Raw genomic sequence first — 17,711 nt, 5'->3', positions numbered from 1 at the left:
TAAAATCTCAAATTCAAATCCAATTAATTTGGTTTATAGCTTGTCCTGAAAGTAATTTTATAAATATCCTCAAGCATAGAATCCAATTTGCTCGTGCAGTTAGGAAAGTGGCTGTTTCGTACATCGTTCAAATTTCCATGACCCGTCACCAATAACCATGACTTGACACAAAAATAATTAGGAAATAAGAAAACGCACCTCTTCAATATTGCCATTGGATACCTCTTCATCGGAATCGTCATCACTAGAGGAATCAGCCGATTTGGCGCCATCTGAAAAGTAGAAGTTGTTACTGCGTGAGTTTTTGGCAACACTGAATCAAAGGAACTTTACGGAAACGCGGAAAATCCCCAAACTTTTACAGTGAGTTCAACCAATCAATCAATCAGTGTGATAAGCCCATTTTAACTCCTGAGATCGCCTAACCTTGAATCGACAAGGGGCTGAAGCCAGAGTTTTTAAATTGTTGGGTAATGACTTCCATTTCTGCCTCAGTGAGGCCATTAACGTCCTCTTCAACGCTATCCCACCAGAAGGACGTCTCTTGGGCACTCATGGCTACCAGCTCATACATTTTAGGGTGCTTTGCAGGAATTTGCGCCTGATCGTGCCCCTGAGGAATCTCTGGGAGAGGAACCACTCGCTCCGGGTCATCTTCAGGACCAAATAGTTTAGGAGGGGGTGGGCGTGGCGGAGTTTCCGTTGGGCGGATCACTTTGGTTCTGGTCGGAGCTGAGTGCCACGGAAAAAAATGCCGATTTCTCATGCAATAACTTACAGCTTACTATAGACAAACAAAAAGACGCAAGGCAAACAAAAACTCCTTCCTTTGAATGTAGTACAGATTTGGTGTTTCATAATAAATCGCTTTAAAAGTTGGGGCATCTATGGTCAACACATTCAGTAGAAGAATTCTTTATGATGATATTAGTCTATGACATTATTAATCTGTTTAGCTTACAACGATGGTTTTGAAACTAATATTTTTCCGAATTTTACGAATTTGATTTCTTGGTTTAATAATTTAAACTACTTTTTTTTCTCTGTGGCAGTCCAGGGAGAAATGTGAATTGATCGTCGTAGGCATTTACCTTGAATGGGAGGGACCTGGGCGTTGGGACCATCCCTGGATTTTTCCAACTCCTCAAAGCACGTATCACAGACCCGAAGTGGCTTAGTGGACTGACTTGGAAGGATTGCCTTTCGGTTGGAACATCCTCCACATACTACGGCCCCACATTTCCGGCAATGATGCTAGAAAACGGCAAAAAACGCAATCATATCTGCCCTGAACCATCTAATGACTTGCAAAACGAATCGGAGAGCCAGTGAAGCACGAAATACGAGGAAAAAGACAGGAAATTTGACATGCTTTTTTTCCCGCCCTTGTTGTCATTGTCCAATTGGAAGTCTCTTTCGCAAGAAGACAAAGGATTCAGGTCAAAACCTGAATCGAATCGACAAAGAGCCTCGATATCCAAAAGGTAACTAACTCACCCTTCTGTTCACCAGACTGAATTGGGATTTCTTGCAAAGCATGCAAACGGGCGCCTCAGAATCGGGCACCCAAACCGCAGCGTGTTCATTCAGAGGCTTTTTGCCACTCTTGTTTAAAAGATCTTTGACACATTTTTCGATGTGAGCCATCCACTCCTGCTTCTCGGCTCCGGTAGCCGCATACACGGCAAACGATTTATTCTTGGTGCAAATGAGCCACCCATTTCGAAATTGGCCTTCATCCTCCAAGGGTTGCAATTTCACCTAACGATTATTTGAAGTTGAACCAATCTTTCAATATGTTATTAAAGAATTCAAAGGATACTCACCTCCTCTAGTGGAATAATATGCTGCTTATTGTACTTCTTCTTGTTAATAATAATGTTGCCATAGATGAGAATGTCGTTGAACAGGTAAAATTGTCGGGGCTTGGACTTCTTGCGGCAAGCTTTGGTCAGCACGCCCTCTCCCACGAGAACTCGGCCAGGCACGGCCAAAGGCTGACCCGCACTCCCGAAGCAGCTCTCAACCAGAGAGATTCTGCGGGCATTCGCCTCGCTATTCACTGAAATCGAATGTCGAAGACGCTCATAAGCAGAAATTTCGTCGTTTTTATCAGACATTATGAAATAGAATCAATTTCGAGTCACTTTGAGAAACGGGATTTCATAACGTGTGATCGATCCGGCCATAAAATGGCGTTCAAAGTTTTTCACAGAGAAGAACTGAGAAAAACACCTGTATCCTGCTGACATACTCATGATTTTGAAGGGAGCTTATTTTTAAAGGTGCTACAGGTGCAAATGTGCTTTCCGCTCCAAACTTGAAGCTACACAAACAAAGTCAGTCCAACCTGTGACAAGCTCCACGATTCGTTTTTCGCTTGTGAATAATCCATCGAATAATGTCACGTGAACAAGTCGACTTTGAGAACCTGGATTCTACACGAGAAGATTTTGAAGAGCAATTGAAGCAAATTGAGCGAGTACAAGACGACCTTCTCCGAGAACTCGACACAGAACGCGCCAAATTGAGCGAATATCAAGAGTTATTGGTTCAGCATCAGAAGAAGGGCAAGTTCTTGGACGAACTAAGAGATTTTCGATACAACCGTTATGATGACGATCATCTAAATTCGAAGGGGGAAAAATTCTTGCAATTGGAGATGGAAGCCTTAAAATGGCAATTGAATGAACTAGAGCGAGACCTTCAAGCTTTGTGGGCTTCAGCACACAACCATTCTTCTTGCAAAGTTTCACAAAACAAAGGAAACAGTCGTGAGTGTTCCAAGGATGAAGCCTTAAAAGGCTTGGAACAAGGAGTTTCCGCCTTAAAATTGGATGTGATCCAAGCCAAGTTGACCAAGGACAAAACAGAACACAGCATTCAACACGAAAAGGACAGAGTTAATGAGTTAAACAAGCACATATTAGCTTTGCTTAACCCAAGGTAAACATATTTCGAACAAATCCAAAAAGGAATTCATATCAGAAATCTGGTTCCCATTTAGGAAACCACCAAATCACATTGACGTGGACCAAATTTGCATCGATTCCATGGATCTACGGAGGAAAATCGAGCAAGTAACTCGTCAAAGAAACCATTCCGAGGTTCTCCTGGAATTGAACCGGGATCAGGTTCGAAATCGACGGGATTCAGGACTGCTTCGGTATTCTCAAGTGGCCAAGATCCTACAGGATCCCAATTTAGACGAGGAGGATCGACGAGATTGCCTTCGAAATCTGACTCTTGCCTTGCTTGAGGTCCTTCAAGTGAAGGATTGCGCCCTAGACCAACAACTCCGATGGAACAAGTCTCTTGGAACTCGATTGCAGCTATTGAACCAAAAGAGGCCAGGTTTGATCAAGGACGAAGAAACGCCCATTTTGGATCTTCCGACACAACACGATGTGCAAGTGGATTTCCAACAGCCTCAAACCACCAATAAGCCTAACTTGAAACATTCCTACCTGTGAGATGTTCTGTTCAGAGAAATTTTCACCTATAAAACACTATAAAAAGTGGACCTACCCTTGCCTCCCATGGGTTCCTATATTCGATCAATGATATGCCATTCAAAACTCCCCCTTGAAATACTCGCCAACTTTGAGATAAGACCAGAATAATATTAAGCTGACGAGAAATGCCCTCTAATCTATCGTTATCTCATTTTAGACCGGAAATGGAATCCCCAATAGATGGTAGTCTGAAAACGACAGCCGTAAGAACAGTCGTGATGAAGAAAAATATAGTAACTAATTTGGTGCCTACCTAACCGATCAACCATGATCCAGAGACGCGAGATGTATTGTCACAGGTGGGGAGCACTTAGGCACACTTAAGGGAACGTTGGTCCTGGGGATTGAGGCCCACAACAGGCCTCACTTTGACCTCGGCAGGAGTCCACAATAGTGAACATAAAATAGCTTCTTTTCCACGCACAACAATTGCACTCTCGAGGTTCAGAAGCTCTTTTCTTGACAGACACACGGCCAAGGAGAGATGAGTCACTCACTCAGTCTCTGTTTTCAGTTTTCACTCAATGTAGGAAGGCAGCGCAAGTACAGGGTGGGATGGAAGTATTTTGTCTCTGGAGCAGATTTTTTTTTTTATTCTTCAAAACTTGAGAGCCCTGTTTTGTTTGCATAATTTACTGATAGAGTATGTGAACTGGTTCATGGTGCAGATGGAAAATGTCATCGAAGAACTTGCACCATTTCTATGTAAGATCGCCAATCAATTTGACCTGAATGGTTTAAAGCCGGTCTAAGCTTAACCCACTATCTTCTGGAAAGTATGCCTAGTGTTTAGAATATGCTATTTATTTACTCATATGAAACTAATGTTAAAGTAAAAGTTGCAATAAAATGGATTGATTGACTTTTGCTTGAATACAGAATAAGATAGCCAAAATTTAGATCAAAATTTCAAAGACTGAAATCGAATGGTTTTCCAATTTGGGATTGGTCATTGCTTTGCTAGTGATAACAAAATACGTTCCACAAATATGTTGTCAATCATTTTGGACATTGAAATAATCCTGTCTCCAATCTTTATGTCCGTCAATTGTGACATCATCAATGATTTTTGCACAGATTGGTCCATCCTAATCATTATTTCATAATTTCAGAAGGAAAAATGTGCGTGGGAGTAAAAACCCATTTAAACCTATGCATACATTGTATGTTTAACACAAGATCCCTTTGATGTAGAACAGTTGAAGAGACTAACCATTGAAAATTGGGAGGAGAACCAAGATTTTTTTCCCCACATTTTTTCTCTTTCTGGCCAAAAAGTAAGCTTGGCACATCGTGATTGGTCCTTATTGATGAAAATTAAGTTTTCATTTACAGTATGAGAACTTAATTAAATTAAGGGAATTAGAATCAAATTGCATATGGCAAAATAATGTTTCATGATCACTTTTTAGTGCAAACGAGAAATCCAAACCGTGATGCAATTAAAAAAGCAAAACATTCTTTCATCTCCTGCAGTGTCTCTATTTTTAAAAGAATGAAAACTTTGTCATAGCCAAAGTGTAACCAAATGACAAAATAGACATTTTTAAAATTCACAAAGATTTGAATCAAGTTTAATAAAAGTTCAAATTCTCAGCCACCACTTTGAGCCTCCTTTAAACCAATTCACTGGATTAGTTTTAGTAATATTCCCTAGGGCTCAGAAAACCAGGGAAGCTAAAAAATCATGTAATAAATTATCTCATATACTTTAGGAAAAAGGTCCAGCATATTGATGTTGAAAAAGTAAGGTTATCTTTTAATTTAGCTTTTTCCATTCCTGAATATTTGTTTGCATAAGCAGAACTCATGTCTCTGGCATTGTTGCGTAGCTTGTTGCGTCACCCTGTGACGACATTCTCTTTTTCTTTGTGTGTGGAATGCTGACATGGTCGAGGACCTGTGCCTTTTCAGGCTGGAGTAGATCACTAAACAAGGCTGGTGGGAGCAATTTGGCCCCGGCGTAATTTTAGTTAAACGGGTACGCCCAAGTGCTGCGTGTCCTCCTTCAGATTCTAGTACAGAAGCGCAGGTTATAACGAGGCATGGACGACTTCATCACAGGACAGAAATAGTACATGGGGAAATTAACAACTTTTTCCACTAGTGATCATATTATTTCTCCCTAAATAAAGTTGGGCTCTTAAAGACTAAGAACGCATTAGCCAATTTTGAGCTCAACCAAAAGTTTTTGTCAAAACTTAAAAATAAGATTGTAAGATTTTATCAATATAGTGAAAGCCTATTCACCTTCTGCCCCATTGTCTTTAAATCTGAATCCTCAAAACTTTTGACGCAAAGTTTTTTTCAGCTCAGAAATGGTCATTGCTTTTTTTCATATATTTATTTTTTGATAACTTGATTTGGATTAAAGTTGGTACTTACCAGAAGTAACGCCGCCCTGACTTTTTTACAAGCAGCTGGAGAGATGGACTTGCAAAGGATGTAAAAGTTTGGTATTGCCTGACCCTTTTGCTCTATCCAAAATGAGTGAGGGCATGGTGCAATCAAAATATCCAACAAAATAGTCTTTTTCATTGAGCCCATTGCTTTGTCTAGGTGAGGACAAACAAATGCAAAAAGACAGAAAATGGGCTCCAAGATGTAAGATTGTATCAAGAGATTAGCAAATGAACAATTTAATGCACTGTGGCCAGCGATGGCAAAATTCGACTTTGAAGGAATTGCTGCCACTTTCTGCCACCATTTTCTGCCAGGTGGTCAAAAATGGCTTTTAATGATTTCTCATCCCTGCCTGTGGCAAAGTGAATAAGCCATCAATTCTTCTGGGAAACGTTTAAAATTCTCTATGGGTAAAATTCCAAACAATTATGACTTATAAATAGTTAATTTGGATACTGTGTGGTTGATAGTGAGCCAACACTTCTGCAATCATCATTTCCAGCAAAGAGTACATGAAAAAGCACAGATTCACAAGTTTTTGATGACAAACTTTAAATACATCACTTTTTCCAAACTTACCATTAAAAACATCAGAAGAAGCAGATATTAAGTAATCCTTACAATAGAGGCTTCCTGGGGTATTGTATTGGTAGAGCATCCGCTTTCCAATTTGTGAATCCTGGTTCAATCCCAGACTTGCCAAGTCCAAGCTTCTCTGTGGTATTTGATTACAGCATGAGTTGCTGCTTTAACAGCTTAAATGGGCGAACCTGTGGTCATTCCCAAGGGTGAGGTAATAATTAATGTTGGGCTGTGATGATGAAGCGGGAATATCCCTCAATTGGGACACCCATCATTCAGATGGCAGGCCGAGCGAGAGAGCTGCCATCTGACTTTGTAACAAACAAACAAAACAAAACAAAATCCTTACAATAGATCTTTTTTTTTTTGGCCCACTCTGGGTAATTACATGAACTTGTGACAATCTAACATTAAAACAAATCATTTACAAGCAAATTTCATAAATTTGATTAATGTTTGATTGCAGCGATTATGATTACTTATTTTAGTAATGTATTCTGAAAGAGGATTCAAAATGAGGAATGAAATTAAAAGGTTAGGTTTTTTCTTACCACGGGGAGATGAAATAGTGTCATAGGGCCGGTTGGGCACTCTAAGGCGGCTTGGACTAGCATGAGCAGTTACTTGTATTTTGTTCCTTTTTAAGCACTACCGTGGCCTTAACCATGAATATAATTGTTTTGAATTAAAGAAAATTAACTCTTTGGCACACTTTTTATCCAAAAATGTATTTATTACTTGACTGAAAAATTATAAGCGTCAAGTATGATAAACGTGATGAATGGACAGCACTGATTATCAGAGTGTGTTTGTTGGCTTTGCCATTGCAACAGTACAAGCCACAGAGGAGCGGCCAGTAGATTTAACGACATAAACTTAAAAAGCAGATATTTGGCTCATGGGTGAGTAATTGATATTTTTTGAATGAAACGTGTGCCAAAGAGTTTATTCTTTGATTAAAAAATATGACATTCATGATTAAGGCCATGGTCAGGCTAATAAAGGAAAAAATGCATGTAATGGCTCAAGATTTTCCAAGCCGCCTAAGAGTGCCCAAACAGCCCTGTCACACTATTTTATCTCCCCGCGGTAAGTAAAAAATGGAATCACATAACCTTTAAAGATCATTTTTCATTGCTCCAACCTATAATGGGCCAATTTTGGCGGGAAACTCATTGCCAGTCCAAGTAAATGCTAGTAGTCCATGACCAATTGAAACTAGACTAACCAGTCCCATTCCAACCCTACCATTCATTCTCCAGCACGCCCTCTAAATCCTCTCTAAGGGGGACTTAAGATACACATGGCTAGGTCAAAGCACATTCGGCCGCGCCAGGTATTGACCAAGAGAAAAGTAGCTATTTATTTAATGGCAGTTGCTTTCTTTGTATGATAAAGTCGAAATGGTCCACACCATACTAAATGCCATTCATGGAGAAGGGGAGCAAAATGGTATCTAGAATTGTATACAAGGGGACTCGTGCTAATACAAGATTGCAATGAATAATTGTTTCATAGTTCACATTTGCGTTTAATTCATCTTTCAAAATTTACAGTTTTCTAATGAAAGACATACTTACTCCACCTATTCATATTCAGCTTATTTTCCAGACGTGCCATTTGCAATGTCTCCGTCATTTGATTGGCTTATTGCTTGGAAATATAAGTTAAATCCATGATTTTTGATCACCATTAGTTGAAAATGATTTAATTTTTACATTTCTGGCTCAATCACAATTATGAAACTTGTTTTTGACCTTAACCTATCCAAAGCAGCACAGTTGGGCAACCTTGAAGATCAAAGAACAATAAACAACAAGTTAGATTTTCCATCTGAAGCTTGTGTCCAAAAATGTCTCTGCAGTCTGCACTGAGTTGTTTGTTGGGCCAAATTACCTCTCACCTATGAACTAGTTACACTTTCCTCAGACCCAAGTGATGGTTTGCAACCAGGGCTCTATGTTAGACCCTTGTTTTGCACGTAGATACTGTGCCCAAGTCTCCTGCACCTGATTAATATGGACAATCAAGTTCAATTTCGAACTTTATTAATTGCTCTGTAGAGGGCGCAATCTAGCATAGTGATATCTGGTAGTCTTTAGACATACCATTTCAGAGTGGAATTTTGGTTAAGGATTGTACAGAGCATTCTGAATGAAGCATGCTCAAAGGGAGGCTGAATGAATCATGCTTGTAGGGAGGGGGAAAGGGGTGCATGGGGTAACCATCTTGGAAACATGCTCGTTATGGACAAACCAAGACACCACCCAAAAGGACTGAAGAGTGCTGAAGATCCCTCCAGCCTCCAACCTCCCTAGAATAAAAATAAGCAAGCCTAAATTGTATCACAAGCAGGCTCTATAACAGACCTTATCATGCATAGTAACATTTAGCAGGCTTTAGACATAGTAAACACACACACACACCTTAAGTCCTGAAAGTAGACAAGTGAGAAATGCATCAAGAGTGCAAGCAAGCCACCATTGACAGGACTGAATAATCATTGTTACCTAATGCTATTAGATGATAGGGAGAGGCTATCAAGCATTCAGCAGTACTGATCAATCAGAAGAGCAGGCTGAGGAATGAACCAATCTTGCCCTTCCTTTTTTCCATGGGCTAACTCCCCCTGAGGGCCCTCATGTCTGAATCAAAACACAAATTCGAGAAAATATCCGCTAATTTGTTAAATGCATCAATGGAAAAGGTCTAATACTTATAAAAGTGAAACCATATGTTAGCTTAACCATGCCTTGATCACAATTTGATGCCAAATTTGTAATTTTGCTCAATCCACTTTCCAGAAACCGACCCCTTGAACGGTAAATGGCGACACCTACGGAAATTGATGACACCAACTTGAAAGCTCTCCTTTGTAGAGATGTCCAATGACAAAGAGTTTGGAATGCTTTGACAGAGAATTTATAGTTAACTAAATAATCATAATTGGGCCAGAACAATCCTTGATGACCGTTCATTCAAGACCAATGTGAAATCAAATCATCTATAAAAGAGGCATGTTCTTAACGTTCAAATCTTGCGAAAAACATGCGCTACAAATTGTATACTCAACTCAAAGCCATAGGTGATTATTGTCCTTATCTACGAATTTTAAGCAACACATTATATCGATTGTAGGATGCTTGAATCGGTTTGCTCGTCTCACAATAAGGCCTTATTTATCATTGTGTGAAGAGTTGTCTCTGAAAGTGACCTATGGATACCTCATCGCATTTCAACAGTTTCAGGAAGGAAAGAGATCAATTCGAGTTAGAGGTATTATACATGTTAAACTTTGTTTTTGCCAGGTACAAGATGGACTTGCGTATTTCTCTCAATACTTGATAAGGCTTGTTGACCACCGTGGTGAGACGGGTCAGACGAGAGGAGAGGAAACGACCGTATCCAAGAATCCAGCTCATGACACTGGGATCTAAGGCAAGGATCTCGATTGGATAAGAAACTTCACTCATGATAGGAAACAAAAAGTGAAGATTGAAGGGTCACATAACGAACCTGTGGGTCTTAAACCTGTTCTTGGTGACAAGCAAAATAGCCGATCGACCGTGGCCATCCTTCAAAAGTTTGAAGACCATTTTCTGCTTGGCCTTGCGGTCAGGGTGGGCAATTTTGAGAATTAGCGTGACTTTTGGACACCAAGTGTCCAAAAGTGTCCAAAAGTGTCCAAAAGTGTCCAAAAGTGTCCAAAAGTGTCCAAAAGTGTCCAAAAGTGTCCAAAAGTGTCCAAAAGTGTCCAAAAGTGGACAAAAGTGGACAAAAGTGGACAAAAGTGGACAAAAATGGACAAAAGTGAACAAAAGTGGGCAGAATGTGTCCAAAATTAAGTACAATTGTGCAAAAGGGGATTGACAAGCAAACACTTTTAAACCCTACATCATGATATTTCTTTACCAAATCTAGATGTGAACCAGCAAATAGAATCAGTAATCAATAAAATCTAAGCTTTCTTCAAACACATAAATATGAAGTAACAACTAGCCTTTTCACTAACGTTTTTAATTTCCAAGATATAACACTTAACGAAATTCGTTACCTTGATACAATACAGCTTTATAAAGTCAAAACAAATATCTTTAATATATTTTGAATGTTAATAAGTCAAAGCCACACATTAATCAGGGCATTTGGTGGCTGGGTAATTTTAACAAAGATTTAAAAAATTAATTTTAAAAAAGCTTAGGAGCTGAAATCAAATATCCAATAATACTTCTCATATTTGTAATATACATAACATATTTATTAAGGAGTGCATGAATTACATATTTATAATACATCTAAAAACTAAGATATATGTTTCTTTAAGAAACATTGGGAATCTCATTTCCTGACATCAAGCGCATCTTTAAAAGTTAAAAATATGCCTAACAATGTCTCAATTAACTTACTTATGGAAGAAAAACCATAAGTATAGGAAAATATGTCATTATTAGATTTTAGCAATTCGTAAGAAATTCAATTTTTAATATTAGTACTTTTTAAGAAGTTATCCCAAATGACTGATGATTTTAAGTAAAACATTTTTGCAAAAAGTTAATAATGTTGAATAAATGAAGCCAGATAACCAGAATATAATGTTTAGCTATTTCAGTTTTTGAATCCTTTGCAACAGCTGCATTCTACTAGAGGGAGGCTTTGTTCCCTGTTTGCTTTCTAATCTAACGTAAGAAAAAAAAGAGTTAAGAACCTGTCTTTCAAATACCTTATTTGGGTATGTTAAAGGTATATGGCAAAGGTTTTAAAGACTTATCTTGCTCTTGGAACCATCAATGAGCAATTTTTGAAGTAGAGGATAGGTTTCATACAGAATATCTCTTTATATTTGTAGTTTTAAAGGTTCGTATTTTTTGTCCACTTTTGTCCACTTTTGGACACTTTTGTCACTTTGTCCACCCTTATTTTTGGACACTTTTGGACACTTTTGGACAAGGGTGACAAAAGTGTCAAAAATGAAATGCCCACCCTGCTTGCGGGTCCATTTCAACAAAATTAGTAGATGTTCGATTCTTTAATGGGTATAAATCTTTCATCACAAGATTCCCCAAAATATTTTCTAGTAAAAGAAGAGCCAAATCTGAGAAATATGTTCTTAACACTTGACCTGGGACACCCATTATTTGTCCAAGATCCCTGACCAGCTTAATGTTCAGGGGCTTCATAGATCGGCTAATACCAATTCGTTGATAGACCAAGTGTATTATTATTGTGCCTGGCCATTTCTCGTTATATTTTGTTTGTTAATCTATCAGACATGATATATTTTACATTGAATGACATTCTTTGTAACGGTTACAAAATCCGTAAAATCTTAGCAACAAAAAAACACCACAGAGTGTTTGTTACCCGTAAATGTTCATGTATTCACTAATTTACTCCTTAAAAGCGCACAACTGTGTAGGTCAGTGTTTCCAGATGGTTGGCCGGAAAAAGCGCCAAAAGCTTTCAGAAAGCGGAAGAAAATTTGCCAGATTTCAGAAATTGGTTATTTAAAGAAAACGACAGCCGACCAGGACATTGATTGTGCCTCAATAAAATGAACGATTACAGTTACAAATACTTTTGCCGAAATGACAAAATCATTGAACAACCATTACTCGCTAAAAATGTAATGACGCTACTCGTTACAGTCACTTTTCCTTGTGCCGGGTGCTTTATGAATAACGTGAGTGGTTACACTGTTTGTTCTAGTTGAGGTCACTAGCGCTTGTTGGAGTGCATTTTTGTCGTGAAGAAGCTTATGAAAGATGATTTGCAACTTAAAACGGGATTCCTATGGAATTCTTGCATTACAAAAAGAGTAAAAACCGTGTGAAAGTGAATCTGATATTGATTATGTTGGTGGTAGGAGGTTAGACCATAATTTCAGAGTTTCCTCAATTTTGAGTTGGACAAATCATCAAGTCCGTCAGCTGGTCAAATTTTAGGTACATGAATGCTCTACTTGATGAATAAATGTGAAACACTCATCCAATGGTCATCCTTTTCACAATTAAGAGCTTAGATGCGGGCACAATGACCTTTCATACACACCAAAAGACATTTGTCGTTGATCTAGCCTCCAACTACCTTACAACCATAAGGGCCCTTATTTGAAACGATACACCCCCCACAGAAAACGCACACACCCGGGGCACTAATTATAAGTAATATTTTGACATAATTAGCCCAAACAACATAAACGCATTATAATTCAATTAAAGGGAACTGGCCCAATCGGCCCTTTATTTGGTAGAGGCTGAATGACAAAGCGCAGAAGGTAAAATATATTTCGTGCAGCGTAAGGGGGCTTTTAGAAACTCAAGCAAATCTGCTTTTTAGCCCCAGAAAGTACGGAAATGAATTTGGGTCTATATATATTTGTGACCGCAACCAAACATGCCTGAGGGACTTTACTTGGGATCCTAGCCTCACCAAGGGAGTCATCCAAATCATTTCCGTTGTCATAAAGAATTCAATCCCTGTGCGAACAATTACATGGATCCAATGTCAAGTACTGTAGAATTACTACTTGGATGTTAAAAGTGGCAGAGGTACAAGAGAGAGCGTTTCTATTCAAAAAGTTTCAAATTTAAAAAAGCCATGATGGTCCCGCTCACCCACACGTTTGACGCCTCAACTCTCTGTTCATACTCAACAGTTGCTCCATTTTCCTTCATTGTCTGGTAACATGTACTACCGTCAAAAGCAGGACAATTTAATGATTTAAATTGATTTATTCCTCAACAATTCCAAAATCAAGTTTTGCGTCAATCACGGGCAGAGATATGACCATTTCAAACATTTTGGTTTTGGTCCTGAAAGCCCGTTCTTTACGACGCACCCGGTTTATAGAGGACCAATATTTGATGGTATTTGCCATATCAAGACCATGCTTCTCTAAATCAATGTTGTTGTTTTTGTTTTAAACAATCTTAAAATGTTACACTAATGAGTAGGCCCGGCCAAAACTTGCAGATAAATATTGTCTTTATTGACAACAAATTTGCTTGAAAATCCTCTGGATTTGCCCAAAATATTGCTAACAAACTCGTCAAAACATAGGCACTGACAAGTCGTACAGGGCTAGTTTTGTCCTTCATGTCAAACAACAGGTAAATCATGACAAAAGTTATGGCATAAAAACATCTGCTGCCGCGATTCCAACCTGCGGAGAACTTTCTTGCCTTTTGCACCCTGGCTTTTGCATTGATGCTCGGCCATAATCTATCACCTCTTTGAAAATGCAACATAGAAAAAACTTGAATATGGTGTCAGCATAATCATAATGTCAGAGTATAACTAGTACATTAACTAATTCGTTATCATTATTGAGTTTTCATTACAAGATTGAGATAAGAATACTTTCAACCATGGTAAAGATGAAAGTAGGTGAGTTTATCCCAAATTAATCATTCATTAAATCAATGATATTTTCATTCAGAACATCATGATTAAGTTTGTAAAATTCGGGATTCCTTAAATATTGAAAGATGACTTTCGTTGCCGCCAAATTTCAAAAAGCCATGAGGCATATTATTATCTCCATGAGAATGAGATAGTTTTAGCCCTAAGAATTTCAAACTTTCACAACACATCTTGTTCAGATTAGGTATTTCTTTAAGCTTGGCAAACATCTAGAAATATTAACATAGAAATGTGAGTAATGAAGTGGTAAGCAAATAAGTCTTGGATATTCTGAAAGAAACATATAATCTGAACATCATGTATTTTGAAAGTGTGAACTTTTCCTTGTCAAAAGCAGTCTCAATCTTATGGAATTAATCAAATGCCTCATGCCTTTTTGAAATTTGGCGGCGTCGAAAGTGGCTTTCAATACTTCAAGAATTCCGAATTCTACCAGGAATGAGATCCCCACAAGTCCAAGACGAGAGCGTATTCATTTACTGAATTTTATATCATATCTGATCTACCAACGAATTAGATTTGGTAAATCTAGCTGGCCCTTGAATATATATAGAGTTGATAAGGATATTTAGTCATAAACTTGTTCAAGTCTGACACAAATCCTGCTACTGGATCAACACCCACATACTCCTTACGAATATTAGAGGGAAGCAAATTAAACAATGAAGGAGCCCGAGAAAGAAGAGATGTGGATTTCATTGTTCGAACTAGCCTGGATTCTCGAAGGCTTGAAGGTGCTCTCAAAACGCACATTAAGCCTCTACAGTCACTAGAATTGACCCTAAATCCTGGGTTGGGACAAAACTCATGGATGCTTTTGAAGACGTACAGTATCAGATATCTTTCGTAACTTCTTTGAATATTGTGCAATCCCAACTTTTTCCATTATCAGAGTGCTTACTGGCGATGACCCAAATGTCACTGAACGGAATTTCATCCCATACTTAATACCTACTACCTACTACTGCATAATACTACATACATATCATACCTCACATGCCAATCTACTCCCAGTAACCCAAGAGCAGATTTGATCTAAGACCTCTACCAGTTTAACGAAATTATGACAATTCCTACCACATATCAATTTCACATCATTACCATAAGAAGAGATACAAACATATTAGGCTAGGTCGAATTTCTGACATGTTAGTGGAAGAGGGGATAATGTTGGGTTTAAATGAGGAAAAAGGATGGAGTCAAAAACAAAAAATTATAAAATCTGAACCAGCGATGGCAGAAATCTACAATGTCAATGCGGAAAGCGGCAGAAAAGGGCATAAAGTGGCAGAAACTCGAGGAAGGTGGTCCAAAATGGCCGCTGGTACTTGAAATGCTTGACCAAAAAAACAATGGTCAATGATAAGAGAACATTATGGCATTATCCTTGCGAAGCAATGTACACAATTTAGAAGCAAACAAGTCTGAAGCTAACTTCAATTCGAGCAATTCCAAAATATTGCAATTTAAGAGATAATTTTCATTGCATCAAAAGTATTATCCATATGCCTTAAGTAGAGATCAGAATAATCTTTCAATCCGTCAGTCATAAATTACGATTAATATCAAAAGTCATTTTGACTGAAAATTGCCATATTGGTATAGCTTTACTTGAACAGACCTAAGGCCGCCGGGCACGAACTCACACACAGATACCCCATTCCGTAGGCATGGTGGGCAATTTTGGGGAGCAGCTTGACTTTTGGACACCAAGTGTCCAAAAGTAGACAAAAGTTGGCAAAAATGAACAAAAGTAGACACAAGGTGAGCAACAGTAGGGTGCACAAGTAATAACTTTTAAACCCTAATTCATGTAATTTCTTTGCCTAATGTAGTTGCTAACCAGAAAACGGAATCAGTAATTGATGCAATGTTAACTTTCTTAATATACAAATCCATTAAGTACGTTTGCACCTTTGTAGAAAACTGAGAAATCAAATTACTGATGTTTTTAATTGCCTAAATATGCACTGTTATGTGTTTTGAGGAATTTGATCATCTACTTTGATAAAATACAACGTTGTAAAGTTATACAAATATCATTCAACTAAGTTAATGAGAATATTTATGTATATCGAGTGTTACAAAGTTGAATCCAAGCTCAGGGCATTTGGCAGCTGGGCAATTTTAACTGAAACTAAATCATGAAATTTCCAGCAGTATAGCAGCTGCTTATCAAATATTCAAAGCTTCTTTTTAACTAATAATAAATAACTTTATTTTAATACTTATGCATCTATGAACTATGATACATTACTTTTTATTAGAATCAATGTGGGATTCTGGCTTTGGCTTTAGAAATTGCCCAAGACGTTCAACTTTTAGTATTAATTGTGCCAAAAGGCTCAAGACAAAAAATAAGATATTCTTACCAAAAATACATGACCGTGTTGGATAGATGGACTATATAATCAGAATATGATTTCAATTGTCCCATTTGTAATGCTTTGCGCCAGCCTATGATCGTTAATTTCGGAACTCTTGATTCATCAGTGCTGCAAGCGATGGGGCTTGCTCAGCTGTCAGTGTTTTCGAGCTTGGTCTGGTAGGAGCAAAAGAACACAGGAAGAAAAAACCTTGCAACCGAGCTGGCGCAGGCTTGCACTGCGGCCTAGGCGCCCCAGGCCCTTGCAACCAAAAGGTTAGGTTAGGTTAAGTAAGGTCTACCTTCCACAGCGCCAGTCATCCCCTGGTAGACTAAGGCTTTTGGTATCTGCTTGCTATTTATGGTGAGATAAAAAGGTTAAGAAATTGCCCTCAACAAATCTTCTTTTGGGTATGATAGAGGTATATGGAAAAGGTTATAAACACTCATTTTCCTTTTGGCATCATCAAAGAGCTATTTTTTCTATGAAATATTAACTTCAAGTAGATTTTCTCCTGGATTTGTAGTTTTAAAGTTTCGTATATTTGAACACTTTTGGACGCCCTTATTTTTGGACACTTTTGGACACCCTTTTCGACACTTTTGGACAGGGGAGGGGACAAAAGTGTCCAAAAATATAATGCCCACCCTGGCTCTCGTGGGTTGTTCTTTCTTGCACTCATTTCTTCCCTCTTTGAATTCGGTAGGCCTGTCCATTTGTCGTCATAAGATGGAACTGTTGGCGCCTCTGATCGTTTTCCAGGGGTCATCGTTCACTATGATGTGACGACTATTCTAGCGAATGGTGTTTTACTACATTATCTTTGATAATGCTCTACTACTTGCAAGGCATAGGCGTCAAGACCTTTTCGCGTTATTGAGGTATTTTGTTTGTGTGTTTGTTTCGAGCTAATATGACAGCGCTCTTGCTCTGCCTACTATCTGGTGAGGGGTGTCCCAATTGAGGGATATTCCCGCTTCGTCTTCACAGCTGGTTCCATATTTGGAGTGATTTTATCTTTGGGAACAGAAAGAAGTCGCAGGGGGGCCAAGTCAGGGCTATATAGTGGATGTGGCATGTCCCAATTTGCTGGGAAGAATATCATTGGGGATGCAGTCAGCCATGTCTAGAATGCGGCAGTTAGGAACCTTCTATCAGAAGATGACTTCAAAACCACATCTTTGCCTTGGATGAAGAGAATTAATAAATGTATTGATAAAGAGGGTGATAATGTGTAAAAATGTCGATAAATAAGTTTCCGCACCCGCATCCGCATTTTAGAGTTATTTCATTCTTCTGGTTTTAGAAGGGGCACACCTCGTAGAACAAAAAAGAGGAAGGCAGGGTAAATTTCTGAAAAATAAGTTCCTATTTAACAAAAGGTATCTTTTTGGCAGTGGCGCAGTAAATAGGAAAAAGTAGC

At 38.5% G+C, this 17,711-nt stretch overlaps 2 protein-coding genes across 7 annotated transcripts in view; one reads left to right on the top strand and one right to left on the bottom strand.

The window, feature by feature from the left end:
• The window catches only part of LOC131892791 (pleckstrin homology domain-containing family F member 2-like), a 5,031-nt gene extending 1,004 nt beyond the window's left edge, over positions 1 to 4,027 (bottom strand). The window contains exons 1-6 of one of the 6 annotated variants that reach the window (XM_059242637.1): positions 3,769 to 4,027; positions 1,827 to 2,062; positions 1,498 to 1,761; positions 1,092 to 1,254; positions 427 to 732; positions 199 to 272 (exon numbers count right to left, since the gene is read on the bottom strand). In XM_059242637.1, the coding sequence (XP_059098620.1) occupies positions 199 to 272; positions 427 to 732; positions 1,092 to 1,254; positions 1,498 to 1,761; positions 1,827 to 2,062; positions 3,769 to 3,784 (1,059 nt within the window). In that variant the 5' untranslated portion in view covers positions 3,785 to 4,027. Of the gene's footprint in view, positions 1 to 198; positions 273 to 426; positions 733 to 1,091; positions 1,255 to 1,497; positions 1,762 to 1,826; positions 2,063 to 2,254; positions 2,385 to 3,528; positions 3,664 to 3,768 lie in introns of those variants that run through there. The other 5 variants (XM_059242640.1, XM_059242638.1, XM_059242639.1 and 2 more) reach the window with 5 other exon arrangements.
• On the top strand, positions 2,402 to 3,473 carry LOC131892793 (uncharacterized). Its single transcript, XM_059242644.1, has 2 exons — positions 2,402 to 2,946; positions 3,008 to 3,473. Exons 1-2 carry the CDS (start codon positions 2,402 to 2,404, stop codon positions 3,471 to 3,473), a joined length of 1,011 nt encoding a protein of 336 aa, XP_059098627.1.
• Positions 4,028 to 17,711: the final 13,684 nt, after the last annotated feature.

Source organism: Tigriopus californicus, chromosome 2, assembly GCF_007210705.1.
Source record: "Tigriopus californicus strain San Diego chromosome 2, Tcal_SD_v2.1, whole genome shotgun sequence".
NCBI lineage: Eukaryota > Metazoa > Arthropoda > Copepoda > Harpacticoida > Harpacticidae > Tigriopus > Tigriopus californicus.
The sequence above is the reverse complement of the archived record's forward strand: the minus strand, read 5'-3'. Positions and strand labels throughout refer to the sequence as shown.

Coding starts and splice junctions, on each gene's coding strand:
- LOC131892793 (XM_059242644.1), top strand. CDS start 2,402: ATGTCACGTGAACAAGTCGACTTTGAGAACCTGGATTCTACACGAGAA. Junction 2,947..3,007: donor TTAGCTTTGCTTAACCCAAG/GTAAACATATTT, acceptor GTTCCCATTTAG/GAAACCACCAAATCACATTG.